This window comes from Nelumbo nucifera, chromosome 1 (assembly GCF_055504915.1).
Source record: "Nelumbo nucifera cultivar China Antique chromosome 1, China Antique-T2T, whole genome shotgun sequence".
NCBI lineage: Eukaryota > Viridiplantae > Streptophyta > Magnoliopsida > Proteales > Nelumbonaceae > Nelumbo > Nelumbo nucifera.
In genome coordinates, this window is record NC_142649.1 from 220181 (window position 1) to 244735 (window position 24555).

General features: G+C 39.7%; 1 protein-coding gene and 2 non-coding genes across 3 annotated transcripts; 2 read left to right on the forward strand and 1 right to left on the reverse strand.

The window, feature by feature from the left end:
- Positions 1–761: 761 nt before the first annotated feature.
- On the forward strand, positions 762–868 carry LOC148802835 (small nucleolar RNA R71). The gene has a single exon (XR_016081635.1). It is a non-coding gene; the product is annotated as a small nucleolar RNA R71 (small nucleolar RNA).
- Positions 869–18421: 17553 nt separating this feature from the next.
- Positions 18422–19592, reverse strand: LOC104586103 (uncharacterized). The gene is made up of 2 exons (XM_010243236.2): positions 19254–19592; positions 18422–19171 (listed from the first exon to the last, which is right to left on the reverse strand). The coding sequence occupies exons 1-2, from the start codon at positions 19590–19592 to the stop codon at positions 18422–18424; spliced, it is 1089 nt and encodes a 362-aa protein (XP_010241538.2).
- A 676-nt stretch (positions 19593–20268) lies between these two features.
- On the forward strand, positions 20269–20375 carry LOC148802836 (small nucleolar RNA R71). Its single transcript, XR_016081668.1, has one exon. It is a non-coding gene; the product is annotated as a small nucleolar RNA R71 (small nucleolar RNA).
- The last annotated feature ends 4180 nt before the right edge of the window (positions 20376–24555 follow it).

Consider the following 24555-nt stretch of genomic DNA (forward strand, 5'->3'; position numbering starts at 1 on the left):
AGCATTGGCTAGTTGGCCTATCTGCACCTCCAAGTTGTGAATTGAAGAAGAATGGTTCTTTGCAATTTGATCAAATTTAGCTTCCATTTCTCTGGGCCTCATCTTGGTTGCTCATCTTGCTACTCATCATGCCCATAAATTTATCCAGCTTGGTTACAAAAGGAGTTGATCTATCCTACTGAGGATGTGGCTGGAATCCTGGTGGTCCTTGTTGTCTAGGCATGTTGTTGTTTTGGAAACTGGAACTGCCAACATTGTTGTTATTGCTACTCCATGAAAAATTGGGGTGATTTCTCCACCTTGGGTTATATGTGTTGGAGTAAGGGTTGTTGACCTGCCTTCCTTGGAATTGATTCCCCACAAAATTGCATTGCTCCAGAAAATTTCCACCTGCAAAATTAAAATTTCCAACACAACGGTCAGAACTAACGTGACCTATACCATTACAATACTCACAGATTGGTTGCATAGAATTGTTGATGGCGTTGGCTTGCACGTTCATGGTGCCCAATTGCTTGATTAAAGTTGAAATTTGAGCCTGCAAGGATGCTATGGAGTCCGCTTCTGATTTGCCTCCCTGTCTAGGTGGATTTAGCCGCTCGGCTGGCCACAAACAATCATTAGCTGCCATTTCCTCTAAAAGATCAAAAACAGCATCTATAGTTTTCCTCATCAAGGAACCTCCTGCAGCAGCATCAATAGTATCTCTAGTAGTGCGAGTGGCTCCATTATAGAAAGTCTGAATCAAAAGTCCCTTAGGTAAGCCATGGTGAGGGCAGCTTCTTTGCAAATCCTTAAATCTTTCCCAAGCCTCGTACAATGATTGATTCTCAAATTGCTACAAAGTAGTGATGTCTTTGATGATCTTTGCGGTTTTAGCTGGGGGAAAATACTTAGCTAAGAAAGCCTATGCCAACTGTGCCCATGTGGTTATGGAATTTGGTGGTAAAAAATTTAACCACTCTTTAGCTTTTTCCTTCAAGGTTAAAGAGAAAAAACTAAGCCTTATAGCATCATCTGAAACTCCATTATATTTGAAGGTATCACAAATTTCCAAGAAATTTGCAATGTGAGCATTAGGATCTTCATTGCCCATGCCATAAAATTGCACACTTGATTGGATCATTTGGAGTAGAGCTGGCTTAATCTCAAAGTTATTGGCATTAATGTTTGGCCTTGCAATACTCTGTTGTGCACCATGCAGCCCAGGCATAGCAAAATCTCTAAGAGTTCTCTCATTATCATGTCGATCTGCTAGGTTACCTCCATTATCCTTCACCATCTCTGAAAACCTTCCTTGCAGAGCTTTCCTATTTTCTCTAACAAGCTTCTCGATTTCAGGTCTGAAAGGAAGAAGCTCGGGTTGTGAACTTCGAGTTCTTTGCATACGCCGAAACACTACCTAAAGAAAGAACGGAAAAAAACAAATTTAGCAAAAACTAATAAAGAACTGCGCTTTAAATCAAGAGAAACTAAATTAATTATGGTGTTAAATAAAATTCTTTCCCCGGCAGCGATGCCAAACTTGACCGCTATCCGCAAGAGTACGGAGTCGTGCAAGTAATATAGTAAGGAATACAGAATCGTTCCCACGAGGAATGAATTATTTAGCCACCTATTAATTTATTCTCAACTTGTTTAAAGCAATAATCAATTTGGGTTTGCGATTTAAGGAATTTAAACTAGTGCTACTGATTAAGGAAATTAAATGACAAAAACCAGTAATTTGAACAAAATCAATAAAAAAGTTGCTAGGGATTAATCCTATCACGATCATCCAGATTCAATATCAATAAAATCTCACGAGGGTTGTTATGTTCCAAGGTGTTTCCTAAAAGCACTAGTCGATCTTACTCAAGAGTTGATTAGTTAAACCTATGTTCAATTAAATGGAATTACAATCAATGAATTCTAATTCTTTCAATCGAAATCCTCTTTGCATAAACACAAGCTGTTAATACACATACAAGGAAATCCTACCAACAAAAGATATCTCTACCTAATTATTGGTCGAATAAGGGTTATTAGTTCCACCTCAATTATCATCTCTCAATGAATAATCTTGATTAAAGAATGAATCATTGGTGATCAATCAATGATAAGTAATAAGCACAAATAACACAATATAACAAGAACCTCATCGATTTTATTAATGAATGAAAATCAATGCATGATCAAGTATTAATCCCAACAATAGAAACTTAGCCCCTCATGATGTAATTAAGAACAAGCAACATCCCAATATCAAGAGTAAACATAATGTTACAAGAGGAAAAGAAAGTATCTTGCAACCAATCTCTCAATCTTGGCTCAAGAATCTTCAATCTTGTCTCTGCCCTTGTTTTCTTGTGTTTTCCTTTTTTCTCCTTCTCTTCGAATTGAGTGTTGATGCGAAGAAAATCAATCATATTCTTATCTATGAAAATTCAGTCTTTCTACACTTAATTTACATTTAAATGGACTCATTACTTTTGTATTTCGGTTCAGGACATGAAAGAAGGCATCCGAAGAAAAAGAAAGGCAAATCGAACGATTTTTCACAGTTTCGGCACCGTTCAGTAATCTGGGCCTAACTCGCGTATCCGAACTCCGATTGGGCTGATTAAAGACCCACTGGATAGATAAGAGAGAAAACCACAACTTTCTTGTTTTGGAATTTCGCAGATTCGGCCTGCATCGAAGTCAAATCCGGGCCCAAATTCAAGGCAAATTCGTAGGAAGGCCCAATCCGCAGCTGAAGCCCAACTTCCAGAAAAGACTGGCAGCAGCCCAATTTGCAGAGGATGTCTAATACGAATCCAAGAACAAGAAACTGGGAAGTGTCTTATGAGATCTAAATTTATGATGTAATCCCATAAAGATAAAGAGATTGAGTTCATTAGACGAAGAGATAAGAGTAGGATTAGACTAGGGCTTTCTATTTTTGAGAGATTAATTTCAAAAAAGAGTAGGAGACCACCCCCTCCCCTTAAGCTATATAATGGGGTAGGGGGCGGACTAGAGAGATCATCAAGAAGCAGAGGAGAAATCAGTCAACAAAGCAAGAAGACGGCAAGAAGAAGGTGGCGGCAAGGAGGAGAGGAGACCTCAACTCTAAGGGCGACACCTTGAGTTCTTTCTTTCCTCTTGTTTATTTTATTTCCTCTAGTATGAACTGATTTACTTGTAGCTAGGACTATGGAAAGCCTAATCATAATAATGAATATATTTTTATTCTAATTTATCCAAGATCATGATTTCCATATAGTCTATGAGTACTTTGCTTAATGCTATTAGGAGTGACCATCTCTTAATTGATTAGGCGTATGTGAATGAATGGAGAGAGGAATTCATATAGCTGACCACATAATTCATGGTGTGAATTGAATGGTATATAGGGGTATATACACACGATTCATCTGAATATAATAGTTTTCCCTTGAACTTAATGCACTTCTATCTTGAGAACTCTTGTCGAGAGATCGAGGGGTTACCTGATAGAAGTAGTTTTAGTATATCTCGTGAGAGAATAATAAATAAAATTGGAAAGACTTCAGCTTATGGGAATGACAAATTATCTTGGGTAATCTCATACATTAATTTTCATTGGAATGGTTAGGTGGACCAAAAGTCCTAGCGAATTCAATCAATCGTTACATACTTCAGCACTGGTTACTTCTGCTCTTGTTTTCTTTTTTCTGCTTTTCATTAGCTTTTACTCTTAAATCTGAAATTCGATTGTCCAAATAATTAGGGAAGACTGTAGTTCTAATACTTATTTTGTTAAATCCTCGTGGGAACAATATTTTTATACTACTTGATAACTAGTGCACTTGCTAGGGTTATAATCATAGTTATCAAGTGTGCTTCGTCCAAAAAGATCTTCTCCTCCTCTCTTCTTCTCCTGCTTTTTTCTTCAAGGGTCCCAACCCTAATTTTTTTTTCTTTTCTTTTTATACCTTTTCTCTTCAGCCTCCCTTCCTTCTCTAAAGCTATCCGCCTTTGGAGCCTCCCCTAGGCTGCTGTTCTTAGTGGGCCGAACTGCAGTTGGGTTGTTCTCCCATAAGGTTTCGGTTGGGCTGCAATTGGGTGTGGAGCTTTGCACTTTAGTCCCTGATCTTTATCATCTTGTCCCAAATTGGCACAGAACTTTCATCTTTGACGATTAGTTACCTGAAAAGTGACCAAACCCGAATGGATTAAATTGACTCATAAATACCCAAATTAACCATAGAATCTCACCAATTAAGCCTAAAAACACCCCAAATTCTTATGAATAACTTAAGCTTATCACACATCTTTTGTAGCAAATTAGACAATGGCTTTGCTATCTTGGAGAAATCCTTGATGAACCTTCTGTAGAATCTTGCATGTCCCAAGAAGCTTCTCACGGACCGGACGGATGTTGGTGGTGGCAACTTCTCAATTGTCTCCACCTTGGCTCTGTCGACCTCAATCCCTCTCTGCGAAACTTTATGCCCAGGCACAATACCTTCTTGCACCATGAAGTGACATTTCTCCCAGTTCAGCACTAGATGGGTTTCCTTGCAACGCTTGAGTACCTTTTCCAAGTTATGTAAACATGCATCGAAGGAACAACCAAAGACTAAAAATTCATCCATGAAAATCTCCATAAACTTCTCAACCATATCAAAAAATATCGCCATCGTGCACCTCTGGAATGCTGCTGGAGCATTGCATAAACCGAATGGCATCCTCCTGTAAGCAAAGGTATCGTAGGGACATGTGAAGGTGGTCTTCTCCTGATCTTCCGGTGAAAGCGGAATCTGATTATAGCCCGAGTACCCATCTAAGAAACAATAGAACTCATGTTCGGCTAGCCTCTCTAGCATTTGATCGATGAAGGGTAGAGGGAAATGATCCTTGCATGTGGCTTTGTTTAATTTTTGGTAATCAATGCACATCCACCACCCGGTAACCGTCCTAGTTGGTATGAGTTCATTCTTCGCATTCGGTACCACAGTCATGCCACCCTTCTTCGGCACTACTTGTATGGGGCTCACCCATGAGCTGTTTGAGATCAGATAAATGATACATGCGTCTAACAGTTTGATGACTTCTGCCTTCACCACATCCTTCATGTTCGGGTTCAGGCTTCTTTGAGGCTGAACCGAGGGCTTGCTTCCATCTTCCATTAGAATTTTGTGAGTGCATATGGATGGGTTGATGCCCTTGATATCTGCTATCTTCCAAGCCAGAGCTATCTTGTGTTCCCGTAGCACCCGTAAGGGTAAGCCCTTATCTTATCTGCAGATTAGATCAGCTTTCTCCTAATCTCATTAGGAGGTTTCCAGATCTGAATCACATTTAGATCTGGACTCTCTGAGTAGATAGGGTTAAGACCCAATCCTATCTGCTAATCTAATCTCAGAATTCGCCCCTAATTTAACTGATCAAATCATTCCAGTTCGAAATGGGCTTTAGGCCGAATAAGGTTACGTGCTCACTTAGCCTTCCAAACTGCTGCCCAATTGGGCTTCCTTGTATGGCATGGGACCCAAACATTGATCTACACATCAGCCGCATGGGTTCAGCCCAGCCTTTGTTACAAGGCCTGGCCGAATACACAGTTATGGATAGTGCACCCCCTGAAACCCATCGCATGGGCTCTATGGGCCCAACACTTACCCTAAGTGGTCCCTGGGCCAAGCCACCTTGTAACACTCAGGGACTATGGGCAGATGCAAGATTAGCCCATCAAGTATTACCCTCAATGGTCTTACACTTAACCTCTCAGCCCATAATGATCAAACACTGCCTGACAAGAGAGGATCTCTCCCTCGGCTACAAGGAATAGTGTTGCACTCTCTACTCACATGGATCCCGGGAATTTAAACCTTTTGCAAATGTTTAGAAACCGTGATATATATACTTTTATATCTCATATAAAATATATTTTGCAAAACAAATCTCAACGATTGAAATCGGCTGCTGGCAGTCTTGGTTTCCATTAGAGAGAGTGCATCCCCGATCATTACCTTTGTCCAACAAAGGGGCTGATCCTGTCACTATGATCACCCACTCAAATGAATTCTCAGACTATCCCAACATTCCCATGTTTTGACCCCCGCTAAGGATCTCACTGATTGGCATAACAAAGACAGCCCAATCCGACACCTAGTGCAGTATTATAATTGAGTCTAGGGATCAGGTGTAACTTTCCAGTTTTGCCCATCAATCTCCAAGGTCTAGGGCAATACTGGAAATCTGGTCCGGTTCAAAGATTAAATTAATCCTACACTGCATGTGCCTTGGGTCTCACCTTGGCGGCTGAGACAGGCCACCCCAACATTTGACAGCACACCAGTGTCAGCCTTGGCAGGATAAATCTCCCCAGACTTATCCAACGGCTGTGAACATTCTAAACTAACACGAGTCTCATAAGTGTCTAGTTTAAGGGTATTACACAAAAACAGACCATAGGAACATGAATCAAATATGTACTTTATTCATTTACAATAAATTCATAATGTACATCATTCTGATTGGAGCTAAGGGCATACAACTGTCTAACAATCTTTGCTAAAACCCAGCTGCTACCCCCCTCTTTCTCTTTAATCCCAGTTGTGTCCATCTTTCTCTATAAAAAGGACCCAAGGGCTCCTGAGAAGGGGTTGAATTCTACCCCCAAGTGGGGATTTCATCACGACCCTTGGCCCAAAAGTCACCACCCTTCACGTGCGGTTCACTCTAAACCCTAATTTACAATATGGATAGCAAGATCCTTTATGGAGCCTCATAGTTGGTTCAAAAGTGTGCTGAATTTTAGGGAAGATTGTGATTAGTTTCCAAAACCGGCGATTGGTATATAAGGAATGAGGTTAAACTACTAAGCGTAAGCGGGTTTTGTGGTTACTTAATTAGGTCGTTGCGAGAGCAAGGGGAGCCTCCCACATCCCCACCTCTTACCTGGCTAACCAAAGGAAGTAGTGCAATTCCAAGTGAACTTAAGAGGATTCACATTGGTTGGACCACTAGTTTAGGAAACCCAAGGTCAGCCCTTGGTCGTGTGGTTGATTTGCTTGCATTTTATTTTGAAATTTTAAAATTTTGAATTTGAATTTAAATTTCAAAATCAAAATTTGAATTTAAATTTCAAATTTCAAAAAAATTAAAAAAATTAAAAAATTAAAAAATTAAAAAATTAAAAAATTAAAAAATTAAAATTTCAAATTTCAAATTTCAGTTTAAATTACAGAATTTAAATTTCAAAATCTAAATTTCAAATTTCCTAAAAAGAAGAAAAGGGGGGGGGGGGGGGGGGGGTTAAAACAAAATAAAATGAATGCAATGGCTGGAGTTTGTGGAATGGGAAACTACTTCCAATCTGAGCCATAGATAGATTAGAACCGTGTCTCTCAACAACTGGATAGGATTAATGGGATTGCCCAAAGACTTGATCAAGTCCTTGCATTTCGTCAACAAAGTGGCCCATACCCAACATTGTCATCCTATCCAACATGTTCCATCTATGCAAGCCCGGACCATCTTGTTAGCTAGTGCCCTACGGTGGGCCCATGTCAACCAGTCATTCCAGGCCAAATACATGCGGCCAACAGATTTTTCCAACCCAATGCTAACCCATTCTTTTGCCCATATAACCATGGGTGGGAAAATCAGCCCAACTTCACTTATGGGGCCCAAACCCAAGAAACTGCTTGCCAAATGTGCACTCTAAATGGTCTAAAGCCCAGACTCACTGGGAGTACAATGACAACCCTGGGACTCAACCGGTTCAACGATGTGAAACCTACACACAGTCCCAACGATAGTTCCATCCATCTAACGCCATAGCCTAGCAATTTCAGAGGCCACAAGTGCAGAGTCAGTTCTAGTAGATGTATCCTACGAACCAACCGGCCCAACCGTATCAAGCTTACCCACAACCTCCTCAAACCCGTACAATAGATTTCCAATTCATGTAGCTTCAGCAGCTAATCCTAAATAAGCAGCAGTTCATTCCTAGACTAGCAAGCCAAATAGGATAGTTTGCCGAAGCCAAGGCGAGGAGAGAAGTAGGGCAATTACCGAGTCAATCGGTTGCAAACCCTAGGAATTACTTACCGGGTCATCCTCCACAAAAAATTCAACCACCTCCTAAGAACCCTCAGTTCGGAAATGCCAAAGCTATTATAACCTTAAGGAGTGGGAGAATTTTAGAAGACCCGTATGAGGAAAAGAAAATTGAAGAAGAAAAGGAGCAAGAAAACCCTAAGTTGGGGGGAGAAGAAGGAAATGAAACTTTAGAGGAAGAACCTTTTGTAAACCAACCTGTTGTTCCCTTGCCAACCGCAATCACAGTCGAGCCGTTACGAAAGAAGAAAGAGATTCGCAATGAGGAGATCTGAGACCTCTTCAAACAAGTCCATATTAACATCCCTCTCATCAATGTGATTCAACATGTCCAGGCCTATCCCAAGTTCCTGAAAGAGGTGTGCACTCAAAATAGGGAGCCACGAGCGGCCCAACAAAAAGTGATGCTCTCGGCAGACGCTAGTGCGGTCCTCCTAAGCTAACTAACCCAGAAGATGAAGGACCCGGGTGCTTCTCTCATAAGCTGTGTCATTTTTGCTAAAACCTAGCTGTCGCCCCCCTCTTTCTCTCTAATCCCAGTTGTGTCCATCCTTCTCTATAAAAAGGACCCAAGGGCTCCTGAGATGGGGTTGGATTCTGCCCCCAGATAAGACGGAAGGTTGTTCTTGAGAAGTTCAAAGGTAGAGGAAGAGGAAAACGCCCAGGCAAGAGGAGGGGTTCCAGCTTGCAGTTCGCCAAAGTCATTACTGCCACCTCTGGAATCGATCCAATCATTTTAATTCAGTTTTAGATTTAACTTTTGTTCTTTAATTTCCAGTCTAATTTTTCCTTCCTGCAAATTTACTTTTATAAAGTTTAATTTTTGCTTTGTTTCTATTCTGCAGATTTGGAATTTGGCCAGGTAAGAAAGAAGGCCAAGCTTGAGAAGTTCGAGGGTCAAAGGAGAGATCTAGAGAGTGCTACCTCTGATCGAATTACAAACTTTTTTATTTAATTTCTTTTATTTATTTATTTTTATGAACTTTTCACTTTCAACAGTTTTCGAATCTTATTTCTAATGAATTCCAATTTAATTAATTAAAGTTTTGTGATTCTGCAACTTCCCTTTGTGTTCTTTTATCCAGATTAAAGTTCGTAACGATTTTTCCCTCACTTCCTTGTGGATACGACCCATTCTCACCATTTACTGCGTTTGTAATTGTTTGAGAATCGGAAAAAAATTTTATAAATATTAAAACTAGTGTCCCGAAGTGGTTAACGACATCCTTCTCGACACACCAAGTTTTTCAAACTCTTTTTTTTGGTAGAATAGTGATTTTCGAATTTTTAATTAATTTTTTTCCATATCCGATTTATTTTTTTAGTATTATTTTTCTTTCATTTTGTTTCTAGATCTATTTTCTTCTTTATTTTAATTTCTTGTTCGAATCTCTGTTTTAGTAGGTTTGTTTTTTCTATTTTCAGATATAAAATTTTTATTTTATTTTTTTATTGCCACATAATCATTTTTTTATTTTATTTTCGGTTTCACCTTTTGAGTAGCTATTTTTTTTCTCTCTTGTTAGAATTTATTTTTGGTAGTTTTTAATTCTTTTTAGCATAATTAATTTTTTATTTTTTCTTTGTAATAATTATTTGTTGCTTTATTTAATTTCCTTTTTTTGTTATTTAATTGAATAATTAATTGTTAAATAGGAAATTATTCAAATTTTTGAATTTGAGTTTAAATTACAAATTTGAATTTAAATTTAAATTTAAATTTAAATTTGAATTTGAATTTGAATTTAAACTTCAAATTTTAAATTCTAGAGCATGCATCATATAGTTTTATTTAATTGCTGATATTATCATTTTTTTGCCCATAAAGGTGGGAAAATCATCCCAATTTCACTTATAGGGCCCAAGCCCAAGAAACCACCTACCAGATGTGCACTCTCAATGGTCCGAAGCCCGGACTCACTAGGAGTACAATGATTACCTTGGGACCCAACCGGCACAACCATGTCAAACCTACATACAGTCCCAACAACAGTACCTTCCATTTAACTCCATGGCCCAACAATTTCAGAGGCCACAAGTGTGGAATCAGTTCTAGCAGGTGTATACTAGGAACCAACCGGCCCAACTGTATCAAGCTTACCCACAACCTCCTCAAACCCATACAGTAGATGACCAATTCATGCAGCTTCAGCAGCTAATCCTAAATCAGCAGCAGTCCATTGCCATACTAGAAAGCCCAATTGGATTGCTAGTCGAAGCCAAGGCAAGGAGAGAAGTAGGGCAATTACTGAGTCAACCGGTTGCAAACCCTAGGAATCAGCTACTGGGTCTTCCTACACAACAAATTCAACCACCTCCTAAGAACCCTCAGTTCAAAAATGCCGAAGCTGTTACAACCTTAAGGAGTGGGAGAATTTTAGAAGACCCATATGAGGAAAAGAAAATTGAAGAAGAAGAAAAGGAGTAGGAAGACCCTATGTTGGGGGGAGAAGAAGAAGGATAGGAAACTTTAGAAGAAGAATCTTTAGTGAACCAACCTGTGGTCCCCTTTCCAACCATACTTATAGTCGGGCCTTTGCGAAAGAAGAAAGAGATTCACTACAAGGAGATCAGGGAGCTCTTCAAACAAGTCCATATTAACATCCCTCTCCTTGATGCGATTCAACATGTACCGGGCCTCCCAGCCTATGCCAAGTTCCTGACAGAGCTGTGCACTCAAAAGAGGGAGCCATGAGCGGCCCCACAAAAAGTGATGCTCTTGGCAGACATTAGTGCGGTTGCTCTAAACTAACAACCCCGGAAGATGAAAGACCCGGGTGCTCCTTTCATATGCTGTGTCATCTCTTGAATCGCCTTTGATTGGGCCCTATTGGATTTTGGGGCCAATGTAAATCTACTTCTGTCCATTATCTATGAAAGTTCAGGATCGGCGAGTTAAAACCTACCCTGGTAATTATGTAACTCGTTGACTGGTCGGTCAAGACTCCTCGAGGTGTTATCGAGGCCATCATTGTTAGGATAGAGAATTGTTATTTCCTTGTAGACTTTGTTGTCCTAGCCATGACCTCAACTGAGGAACTGAACCACAACCCGATAATCGTAGAATAGTCGTTTCTAGCAATGACCAATGAAAGCATTAATTGTAAATCGGGAGAAATGGACATTTCATTTGAGGAGCAAAAGGTCCAGTTAAATGTTTTTAGTGCCTCTAAGTTTCCAAACCTAGGAACCTAAGAACAAATGTATAGTAGGAACCTAAGAGCAGTGAAGAGTTAAGGAACAACCCTAACCTGTTGGAATGTGTCCATGAGCAAGACCAAATCTGGGTCACGAGCTACTAGTAAAGAGTTGCAAGATAATATAAATATCAAGTTAGGGAGCATCACTTCAATGAAAGTGACCTCATTCTCAGAAAGTTTATGGTTCTTAAGCTCAGCATCGAAAAGCTTGGCCCAAATTGGGAAGGGCCCTATAGAATCAAGCAAGTAGTAGGACCCGACACCTTTCGGTTGAGATATATGGGTGGAAGACCTATGCCTCATACCTGGAACTCTAAAAATCTCTAGATGTACTATCAGTAGAAATGTAAATACCTTAGTGGAAATTTGTGAATGAAAAGTGCAAGTTCCTCTCATTTTGATCGAATCTTTATTTGTGTAAACATTCTCTGGCCAGGTTATACATTCTCGTCCCAACCGACTAGAGTATACAACCATCCTTAAGGTTATATGCTCAGACCAGATGTCGCCCCCTCGGCCGACTTGCCGTATTAAGGTATATGCCCAGACCAGATGTCGGCCCAAGGCATATGACACTTTGTGAGTCACATGCCTAGTTGCCTTTTGACCTTTTTAGCTAAGGCACGAACCCTTGAGACCTCGACAATTGTTGATAAGTGGCTCACGACCTCGACCTCGGCCTTAAAGACCCTAAGAGGAGAGTCTTTTTTAAGGCCAAAGAGTCATCGCCAGTTGCTTACTTAATAAAAACACGATGAATGACACACTAAGTAAACACCACTTCTCCACTAAGGCAACCGCTCATGCTCTCAACAACAAAGCCCCTACGAAATTGCGCATTAAGCAAAAGGGCTTGTTTCTAGCTAAGGCAATCACCTTCCTCCTTCGCTAAGGTAAGAAGTTTCTAGACCTCAACAATTGTTGTCGAGCAACTTATGATGTTGGCCTCGACCTAAAAGATTCTAAGGTAGAACGTCCTCACGAAGGGCTAAGTAAAAGTCATTTTTGCAAAAAAGAGATATTTTATTAAGAATTGCAAGTTTCTTTACAAAAATGCCTCTTTAGGGGAAGGCATCGACCCCTCGCACAAAAGAAGAAAGAGTTTTGTGCAGGAGACCATTTGCACACAAAAGGCCTTCAATTGCAAGTTTCTTTACAAAAAAAAAGGCCTCTTATGGGGGAGGTGTCCGCCCCTTACAAAAAAAAAGGAAAAGAAAAAGTTTTAAGGGGCACGCAGGCCCAAATGAAGGAAACTCTCTATTGGCCCCCTCCGGTCTAAGCTCATTGGCCTCGGTCGCCTCCCTAGGAGTAGCATCATTAGCGACCCAAGTAGTAGCAATGGCGGTCGGGTCATTCCCCATCCCCAGTATATCCACTGATTGTTGAGCATCAGTGGGGAACGGGTCCAGATGAATGGCGTTAAAGCTCGGTAGTGTCTTCAACAATTGGACCTTGCAATCGTCAAAGCCCTCCAGGTAAAGGAAGTCGGGTCCACATCGTGCTCCTTCAAGGTCTTGTACTTTTCGACCGCCTTTGCGACCGACTCCTCCAACTTCTACTCCATCGATGCCAAGGAAGACTTTAGCTCCTTCATGAGCTCCCTTTTGGTGGCCACCTCAGCCTCGACCTTTTTGCGATGTTCGTACTCATCATGGACCTGTCCCTCGACCACCTCCCGACCGGACTGCGCATCGGAAGTTTATTGCCTTAGGTGCTCGATCTCCTCTTGGCCTATTGAAGTTGCTAGATCAGCACCTCCACCTTGTGTGCAGGAGACCATCTGCACACAAAAAGGAAAACTTATCACTCACATTCCACCAAGAAGACGTCGGCGACATAACACACTTAGAGAAGTACGAGAATACCGTGGCGTTCTTGTCCAAGAACGTGTCCCGGACCGAATTTACGGTGTGTTGCGTCTAATACTGGAGGTTGCAGGGGAGAACCATGCTGACCGCGAGTTGCCAGCCGACTCTAGCCATGGACAAGGAGTCCCCCTCTTGGATGCTCCATTGCATCCAATAGATCCGATGAGGGTTGACTGGCTCGTTCTCCACGGGTTGGACGGACGAAGAGCCCCCTGGTGTGACTTACTCGAGGTCCCCTCAATTCGGTGTTGTTCATGTAGCTGAAGTTTCTTTGTTGAGGGTCTTGGGTCGCTTCCATAGGGCACTTATACGCCATCGTCTTTTCACGGGCTACCTCGGCCTCGACCCATTGTTTGGTGGCTGCCTCCCCCTGCTAGTGCTGAGGTGTGCTCTCATCAGCTCCCTTCTAGATGCTATAGCCTCTTGGACGTTATAGCCTCTAGCAACTTTGCCTTCTTCTTGTTGTCCATCTCTACAAGAAAGAAACTAGCAACAGTTAGAAGCGATAGGAGCGTCCATACCACATGGGTAGGACTAAGTCTAGCCATCACCAAGGCCTCCTCCTTAACTAGGGGGCTAGCATGAATCGTCCTGCCCAACCAAAGCCGATTCATCACGGCCATCTCCTCGTCACTGCTGCATGGTGCGATCCTCTTGGCCAGTGTATCTGGGTCCTCCCAACCAGACCGAAAAGACCAACCTTGGGGAAACTACCCACCACCTTTCCCTGTCAGCCTTGGAAATACCACAAGCCTTCCTTGTCGGGATGCTTCCTCAATGCAAACAAACTCTGAAATGTGTTCAGAGTCACAAACACATCTCATAGATGGGCCATCACCAAGATAACCACTATCGTCCTAACGACATTGGGTGTGAATTGGCTAAGGATGAGCTTATAGTGGTTTAGAATCTCAAGAATTAGCGGGTGCAGGGGAAACTACAATCCAAAGTGAAGGTAATGCTCATGGATGCACGCCTCCCCTTCAGGAGCAAGCCACGACCTATCACCAATGCAGGGGACTCTAACCCTATAGTACCCCTAATGTAGTACTTGTCAGCCAAAGACCTAACTTGCTCCTTGCCGAGAATGCTATCTAGTTCAGAGCGGGGATAATGCCCCAACATCACGCCTCGGCGCTCAGCCTTGGCTCTTTCATTGACCATAAGTTCCTCAACCTCTTCCACATCTACCACTTTAGGAAACACAAAAACATTTCTTGTGGCGTCGGCCCTCGGCTGCATGGAACCAGCACTTTCATTGGTAGAGTCCGCACTTTGTTGGTCATGCCCAGCCCCGCGAGACATGACCCTCTTCCTTGACACCTGGATGCTAGACGTCCGAGAGGAGCTCTCGAAGTCATTACTGTCACTCTCATCACTACTAGGAATGCTGTTGAGAGTACTCTAGTTAGGAAGGTTGTAAGCTTCACAACCAGAATCCGAGGTCGACATGTTGAAGACAAAAGTTATTTACTTAAGAATGTTAGTGAAACGGAAGTTTAAGGAACTAGCTGTAGAAGGTTGAGGTGTCCTCAATAGCTCCAAGACTAAAGGTTTCGAGCAAATGATGAAGTCTCGCTCAACTAGCCTCCCTATTTAAAGGAAAATGTACGGCCTAGATTCAATTGATCCAATGGCCATGGATCAGCTGACTTGATAGCTCGAACCGACGGGCTCCACGTGGCATCGATCACATGACATGAAATGATGCCAAGAGATGGGGCTGGTTCGCCCGTCGACTCCGGCTCAAGGACATGCCAAACCGGACCCCTTGTACAATCTTGTGCACGGCCTTAATCAATCAACCTCGATGCTCGTCCTATGTACAGACCTACGATGGATGATGTTAGCGCCATTATGGGGCACAGGCAACGCACACGGATAGCCTATGCACATACGATGCTTGTCCTGTGTTCGGAGCAGCTACTAGGAAGAGCTCCATAGCCGAGGCTAACTGTCAACTATCCGCAAGAGTATGGAGTCGTGCAAGTAATATAATAAGGTGTACAGAATCGTTCCCACGAGGAATGAATTATTTAACCACCTATTAATTTCTTCTCAACTTGTTTAAAGCAATAATTGATTTGGTTTGCGATTTAGGAATTCAAACTAGCGCTACTGATTAAGGAAATTAAATCACAAAAACAAGTACCTTGAACAAAGTTGCTAGGGAATAATCCTATCACAATCATCAAGATTCAACATCAATAAAATCTCACGAGGGCTGTTATATTCCAAGGTGTTTCCTAAAAGCACTAATCGATCTTTCTCAAGACTCGATTAGCTAAACCTATGTTCAATTAAAGGGAACTACAATCAATGAATTCTCATTCTTTCAATCAAAATCCTCTTTGCATAAACACAAGCTATCAATACACCTCTACGAAAATCCTACCAACAATTGATATCTCTACCTAATTATTGGCCGAATAAGTGTTATTAGTTCCACCTCTATTATCATCTCTTGATGAATAATCTTGATCAAAGAACGATTCATTGGAGATCAGCCAATGACATGTAATCAGCACAAATAACACAATATAACAAGAACCTCATCGGTTTTATTAATGAATGAAATTCAATGCATGATCAAGCATTAGTCCCTAACAATAAAAACCTAGCCCCTCATGATATAATTAAGAACAAGCAAACTACCCTAATTACTTTCGGATCAAACCACTCTTAATGATAAGAAGAGTCACTGCATACAAGAATTGATAGAACCGATTCAGCCATCAAATCTTTAAGCTATCCAACTGAGGTGAAGCCAGTCTTGGGTTGGCGAAACCCTAATCTATGAGCAACCTCTCTCAAGCGCAGCCCACCCTATCTCTGAATGACAAATCCTGTATCTCTATCAGAATTTTACTCACCAAAGATGCCTTAAGAACAAGAATTTGCAGGTCATCAATTCAAGTATGAATGATTGCCAACCGAAGCATGCAATTTATCTCTAAAATGCATTCAATCCTTTTCTTGATTAGATGATCTAATTACCTAACTCTTTCTCAAACAATTAAAGTAATCACAGATGCAAGAACAATTCGGCCAAGATTGTTTTATAAATTAAAACCCCAATCAAGAATCCCAAGAACAAGTCATACTCAATTGGATCTGCCTAAGTTTAATTACAAATCAGAATTAAAACTCATCATGGTTCGCATAAAGAAAGAAAGAAGAAAGATTCAATAGAGAAACCTCAAAAAACCCTAATTGAATCTAGGTTACCAAACTTCAAAACCAAAGAGGAAAACAACTTATGAATCTTTGCATCAATCTTCGATCTCCTTGCTATGATCTTTCTCCAATTTGCATTCAGCAGCCTTCTCCTCTCCCTAGCAGCTTCTTCTTCAATTTTCTTTCAGGGGTTCGAACCCTTATCTCCTCTTTTTCTCCTCTTTTTATATCCTTCTCTTCAGATAAAACCCTGTTCTCATGTAAGTGGGAGAGTGGTGAATTCCCGGATGAAAACTTGCAGGCTAAGGAATTGCTCCAGCACGTCAGCAGTCAGGTTGTAGATAATTAGGGCCCGATTTTTACCTCGATGAAGTCCGTACCTATCAAAACTCAAAACATGAAAGTTGTAGAAATTTTCTTTATCTTTCCAACACATCTTGAAACATTTCAATCAGAGTCCAAATGGGAGAGTTATGCCCAAATTACCACGTGGCGCCGAAATGTCCAAATTACCCGATTAGCCTTCTTTTCCACTTAACACCTCATTTCGTGTCATAAATCGAAATATAAGAATAATGAGTCCATTTAGGCACTAAATAAGTATAAAAAACTACATATTAAGGGATAAAAATATGATAATTTTCATTCTCATCAAATCCCCCCACACTTGAACTGTTACTTGTCCCCAAGTAACAAAGACACAAGTCAAGCAAAATCTTTGCAAAAATCAAATTAAATACAACTATGTTCGGTTCACTATGTTAATCACAAGAGTCTCACTAATGCACTGCTCATATTTTATTTAAGAGCACACAAGTCAACTAAATCCAGGATGAATCACCAATTCGCAATGTAAATTCAAAAAAATTCAAGAGACATCAATATAAGTACATGAACACTTTATAAACACTTCATAATAAGCAACTCAACTAGATTGTCAACAAAAGAAATTACAAATGCAAATTCAAATGCCATGGATTTAACCACTAAATAGCATAGAGTCACCAACCAACACATGAGATCTTGAAGGTCATCCTTTTTCTCTTCTTTTTTTTTTCCGCAAGAACCCCCACACTTAAGCTTTTCAACACACCACTTGTGGGGCATTTTATTCTTTCCTAAGTTATTAATATGTATTTTGACGCAAATACAAACATGGGTGATGAATGCACCTGGTTACTCAACATATAATATACTTAGAATGCTTTGCATACTCTTAATATCAGTTGTCGTTTTACGCAAAAATCAACATTTGTGATGAAGATTCCCGGTTACTAAGCAGCCAAAAACATTGGAGTAGACACATTTTAATTTAATTGACCTTAACTCATGTCTCTGAAGTAAATAATTTGACTTCCATTACAGTTACAATCAATTGCATCCAAAGGCGTAAATGTAACTTCATTCATTAGCTACCTTGCTAAACTACCCATTAATCCGCATCCCAAAAGTATCATACACACCAAATTGACTTCCTAAATTTATGCCCTGTACATTACAACTTAGTAAATTCACCCTAAACTCTTTTAACTTGATACATCCTAAAAATAGCATGAGTACCATTCTTTCATTGACTCTAAAAAAGATTAACACTATTAGTACCGAGCATAGTTCACACAATTTCTACAAAAATTTTGCTTTGCCTAGAACAGAGAAATTCAAAAGAAAAGACTACTGCAATTAATAAAGAAAAACTGTTGCTATTAATAAAACATCACACCTAATCCCCCCACCACACTTATGCATGGACATTGCCCTCAATGTTCATAGAGATAGAATGTGAAGATGAATTCAGTAATGAGGGCAGTGAGACTTCAAGTAATTGAAGGGGTTTATAGAGCTTCCCTGAAGAGCATTCTGAAATCTGGAACGACTCCTTCCGTTTGGACCCTCTAGCTGCTAAGAACCAAAAGAAACTTGGAGTAGAGAATGATAAACACTCAGAGAGATCAGCAATCTACAAAATTAACATCCTAGAAAAGAAACTCGAATGATATGAAAAAGAAAAGCAGAAAACAAATAAAAATAAGAACTACTTATCAGCATTGGGTTGCCTCCCAATAAGCGCTTGTTTTCCGTCTAAAGCTCGACGTTGTAGTGGAATCAATGAACATCTAGGTACACAGTTGGTGGGGGAGGCAATGCTTCATCCGCTACATATGGTTTGAGGTGCAGACCGTTGACATCTTCTTCAAAATCTTGTTCTACCTCACTAACTTGACATACTTCTTTCACACATGAATCGATCACATCAATTCTCATACAAAGTTCTTCCTCCATAGGATGCTTCATAGCCTTGGACATGTTAAACTCCACTTTGTCTTCCCCAATTTGAAGGCTCAGCTTTCCTTCATACACATCAACCAAGGCTTTCCCTATGTTTAGAAATGGTCTGCCAAGGATCAAGGTGCAATCACGATCCTCCTCAAAATTGAACACAACAAAGTTCACAGGGAATATAAACTTGTCCACTTTCACAAGTACATCCTCAACCACGCCATGAAGTTTCTTGATGGAATGATCCGCCAGCTGCAAAGTCATCAAGGTAGGTTTCACTTCCCCCAGGCCAAGTTTCCTGAAAATAGACAAGGACATCAAATTAATGCTAGCACCTAAATCACACAAACACTTAGTAAACTCAATGCTACCAACAACACATGGAATTGTAAAACTCCCTGGGTCTTTCAATTTGGCAGGCATCTTGCTGGTGATGATTGAACTGCACTTTTCAGTCAATGGGACAGTTTGGTCATCCTCCCATCTCTTCTTATTATTGATGATCTCCTTAAAAAATTTAGCATATTGAGGCATTTGAACAAGAGCCTCAACAAAAGGAATATTGATTTGCAGCTTCTTAAAAATATCCAAAAAATTTGGAAAATTGCTATTTAGTCTGCTGCTTCTTCAGTCTTTGAGGAAAAGGGATTCATGTGACATAGGGTGGAGGTTGGGCATTAGAGTGATTCTCCTTGTCACCTTGGTTCCCCTCTAACTTATCACCAGTTTCTTCATCATAGATTTTAGCATTGGTTAATGAAGGACTCTCAACATCTGTACCTGTCCTCTTACTTTGCACATCCTGCTTTGGCTCCAGCACTTTCCCACTCCTTAGTGAAATTGCTTTGAGCTGCTCCCTTGGATAAGTCTCAGTGTTGCTTGGTAAATTGCCTTGGTTCCTAGCCGAAACAACATTGGCTAGTTGGCCTATCTGCACCTCCAAGTTGTGAATTGAGGACGAATAGTTCTTTGCAATTTGATCAAATTTAGCTTCCATCCTTCTCTAGGCCTCATCCTGGCTGCTCATCTTACAACTCATCATTTCCATGAACTTATCCAGCTTGGCTTCAAAAGAAGCTGATCTATCCTGCTGAGGGTGTGGCTGGAATCCCGGTGGCCCTTGATGTCTAGGCATGTTGTTGTTTTAGAGACTGGAGCTACCAGCATTGTTGTTATTGTTACTCCATGAAAATTTGGGGTGATTTCTCCACCCTGGATTATATGTGTTGGAGTACGGGTTGCAGATCTGCCTTCCTTGGAATTGATTCCCCACAAAATTGCATTGCTCCATAAAATTTCCACCTGCAAAATTAAAATTTCCAACGCAACAATCAAAACTAACATGACCAATACCATTACAATACTCACAGGTTGGTTGCATAGAATTGTTGATGGCGTTGGCTTGCACGTTCATGGTGCCTAATTGCTTGATTAAGGTTGAAATCTGAACCTGCAAGGATGCTATGGAGTCCGCTTCTAATTTGTCTCCCTATCTAGGTGGATTTAGCCACTCGGCTGGCAACAACCAATTGTTAGCTGCCATTTCCTCTAAGAGATCAAAAGCAGCATCTATAGTTTTCCTCATCAAGGAACCTACTGCAACAGCATCTATAGTATCTCTAGTAGTGCGAGTGGCTCCATTGTAGAAAGTCTGAATCAGAAGTCCCTTAGGTAAGCTATGGTGAGGGCAGCTTCTCTGCAAATCCTTAAATCTTTCCCAGGCCTCATACAATGATTCATTCTCAAATTGCTGAAAGGTAATGATGTCTTTAATGTTCTTTGTGGTTTTAGCTGGGGGAAAAAACTTAGCCAAGAAAGCCTGTGCCAGCTATGCCCATGTGGTTATGGAATTCGGTGGTAGAGAGTTTAGCCACGCTTTAGCTTTACCGTTCAAGGTGAAAGGGAAAAGCCTAAGCCTAATAGCATCATCTGACACTCCATTGTATTTGAAGGTATCACAGATTTCCAAGAAAATTGCAATGTTAGCATTAAGATCTTCATTGCCCATGCCTGAAAATTGCACACTTGATTGGATCATTTGGAGTAGAGCTGGCTTAATTTCAAAGTTATTAGCATTGATGTTCAGCCTTGCAATACTCTGTTGTGCACCATGCAGCCCAGGCATAGCAAAATCTCTAAGAGTTCTCTCATTATCATGTCGATTTGCTTGGTTGCCTCCATTATCCACTACCATCTCTGGAACCCTTACTTGCTAAGCTTTCTTGCTTTCTCTAACAAACTTTCTCAATTTTAGGTCTGAAAGGGAGAAGCTCGGGTTGTGAATTTCGAGTTCTTCGCATACGCTGAAACAATACCTAAAGAAAGAATGCAAACAAGCAAACAAACAAACAAACAAACAAAAGTTAGCAAAAACTAATAAAGAACTGCGCTTTAAATCAAGAGAGACTAAATTAATTAAGGTGTTAAACAAAATTCATTCCCCGGCAACGACGCCAAAATCTTGTCAACTATCCGCAAGAGTACGGAGTCGTGCAAGTAATATAGTAAGGAGTACAGAATCATTCCCACGAGGAATGAATTATTTAGCCACCTATTAATTTTTCTCAACTTGTTTAAAGCAATAATTGATTTGGTTTGCGATTTAGGAATTCAAACTAGTGATACTGATTAAGAAAATTAAATGACAAAAACAAGTACCTAGAACAAAGTCAATAACAAAGTTGCTAGGGAATAATCCTATCACAATCATTAAGATTCAACATCAATAAAATCTCATGAGGGCTGTTATATTCCAAGGTGTTTCCTAAAAGCACTAATCGATCTTTCTCAAGACTCGATTAGCTAAATCTATGTTCAATTAAAGGGAACTACAATCAATGAATTCTCATTCTTTCAATCGAAATCCTCTTTGCATAAACACAAGCTATCAATACACCTCTACGGGAATTCTACCAATAATTGATATCTCTACCTAATTATTGGCCGAATAAGTGTTATTAGTTCCACCTCTATTATCATCTCTCGATGAATAATCTTGATCAAAGAACGATTCATTGGAGATCAGCCAATGACACGTAATCAATACAAATAACACAATATAACAAGAACCTCATCGGTTTTATTAATGAATGAAATTCAATGCATGATCAAGCATTAGTCCCTAACAATAAAAACCTAGCCCCTCATGATATAATTAAGAACAAGCAAACTACCCTAATTACTTTCGGATCAAACCACTCTTAATGATAAGAAGAGTCACTGCATACAAGAATTGACATAACCGATTCAGCCATCAAATCTTTAAGCTATCCGACTGAGGTGAAGCCAATCTTGGGTTGGCGAAACCCTAATCTATGAGCAGCCTCTCTCAAGCGCAGCCCACCCTATCTCTGAATGACAAATCTTGTATCTCTATCAGAATTTTACTCACCAAAGATGCATTAAGAACGAGGAATCCGCAGGTCATCAATTCAGGTATGAATGATTGCCAACCAAAGCATGCAATTTATCTCTAAAATGCATTCATTCCATTTCTTGATTAAATGATCTAATTACCTAACTCTTTCTCAAACAATTAAAGTAATCACAGATGCAAGAACAATTCGGCCAAGATTGTTTTATAAATTAAAACCCCAATCAAGAATCCCAAGAACAAGTCATACTCAATCGGATCTGCCTAAGTTTAATTACAAATCAGAATTAAAACTCATTGTGGTTCGCATAAAGAAAGAAAGAAGAAAGATTCAATAGAGAAACCTCAAGAAACCCTAATCGAATCTAGGTTACCAAACTGCAGAACCAAAGAGGAAGACAACTTATGAATCTTTGCATCAATCTTCGATCTCCTTGCTGTGATCTTTCTCCAATTCGCATTCAGCAGTCTTCTCCTCTCCCTAGCAGCCTTTTTCTTCAATTTTCTTTCAGGGGTTCGAACCCTTATCTCCTATTTTTCTCCTCTTTTTATATCCTTCTCTTCAGATAAAACCCTGTTCTCGTGTAAGTAGGAGAGTGGTGAATTCCCGGATGAAAACTTGCAGGCTAAGGAATTGCTCCAGCACGTCAGCAGTTAGGTTGCAGATAATTCGGGCCCGATTTTGACCTCGATTCATTCCGTATCTATCAAAAGTCAAAACATAAAAGTTGTAGAAATTTTCCTTATCTTTCCACGCATCTTGAAACATTTCCATCGCAGTCCGGATGGGAGAGTTATTTCCAAATTACCACATGGCACCGAAACTGTCCAGAATTACCCGATTAGCCTTCTTTTCCACTTAACGCCTCCTTTCGTGTCCTAAATCGAAATATAAGAATAATGAGTCCATTTAGGCACTAAATAAGTATAAAAGACTACATATTAAGAGATGAAAATATGATAATTTTCATTCTTATCACTAACGCCTCCACGCTAACCCACCCTACTCTCTTCGGTCGAAGCTGAGGCCTCCACACAACTCGGCAACCAACCTCTTCCACTACGGCCTTGAGAGTGGGGGGCAAGTGATGTAAGAATATCTAGTCAATCTCTAGATCTTGACATGTGGCGTCAGCCGGTGGTCGTTTATCATCAACTACTATCAACCACTCCCAACTGCTCTTCTTCTAAGGCAACTCCAGCTATAAAAGGGGTTCCCACATTGAAGTAAGTACACATAGACTTAAGCTCTAAGTTTCCTCACTTGCTTGGTCTGACTCCTCACAACCCTCGGCTAATTTGACTGTCGGAGTCTTCGCCCCAAGGATAACTCCCGGGGCCTCTGACGTCGTTTTTGTCTCAGTAGGTTGGACCTGTCGGCCTCAGACACCAAAAAGTATGTTGTTGCCCTCGGCTCCATATTTGGCAGTAACAAAACTAATAAAGCTCAACTCTTGAGCCTAATCGAGCTTTTACATATATACATACATATAATATTTTTGTTTTATTTGTATAATAATAACTATTTTTTATAATAATGATAATAATAATAATGAATAAAAATTATTATAATAATGAATAATAGTAATAATACCAACTATTTATTATATATATAATAATAATGTTGATGAATAAAAATTAAAAAAAATGCTGAAAGTTAGGTCTGATACTACAAAAAAATATATTACTGTGATTGTATGGAAAAACTACTACTCTGTTAAGGTTATCAAAATTGACATCCTAAACTTGGATGAATCATGGTATAATGCATGCAATCAATGCCACAAAAAGGTAGAGCTAATGTCAGAGGGAACATATTTTGACAAATGGAAAAGTGAAAAATTTACACTTACCATTATCTACAAAACAAATATAACAAAGTTAATACTAACTTTATAATTATTAATTATACATACTAACAGATACATGTTTAGATTCATTGTCCTTGATAATACTACAAAAGCTATAGTCACTTTGCTTGAAGCAATCGATGACATAGTTAGGTACATAGTCGAAACCATCAAATTAAAAAAAAAAAACAAAAGCATGTCAAATTCTCACAACATTCTTTTTCATTGTGAAAAGAAAAGCAATTTTGAGAACAAATTCATAGCAAATCTAAAGCAAATGAAGGAAAAGATATACTTGTTTATCATTCGATTTGACAAAAGAACAAATTTGTCACATATTTTTGCAAAAGTTATAATAATAATTATAATTAAGATCGATGTATCTTAGACAACTTGGATAGAAGACATGAACACAATGCAGTATAGGAAAATGAAGAAGATAAAGACCGATAAAATTTCTTTTATTTTTACAATTTTATACAAGTCATTACATCAAATATTTTGTTTTTAAACAATATATAATTAGAAATTTTAAAATAATCTCTTCTAAATTACTATTTACACTACCAATATCACCATTGCTTCATGATACAAAATAATAGATATAAATTTATAATTTCAAATATATAAATACACGAAATCCATAAAAAATCCTAAATAATAAAGTCCGACATGCAACACACATGCTTCTTACTAATAATAAAATAAGTAGGACACAATTGTGAGAATTCTCAACT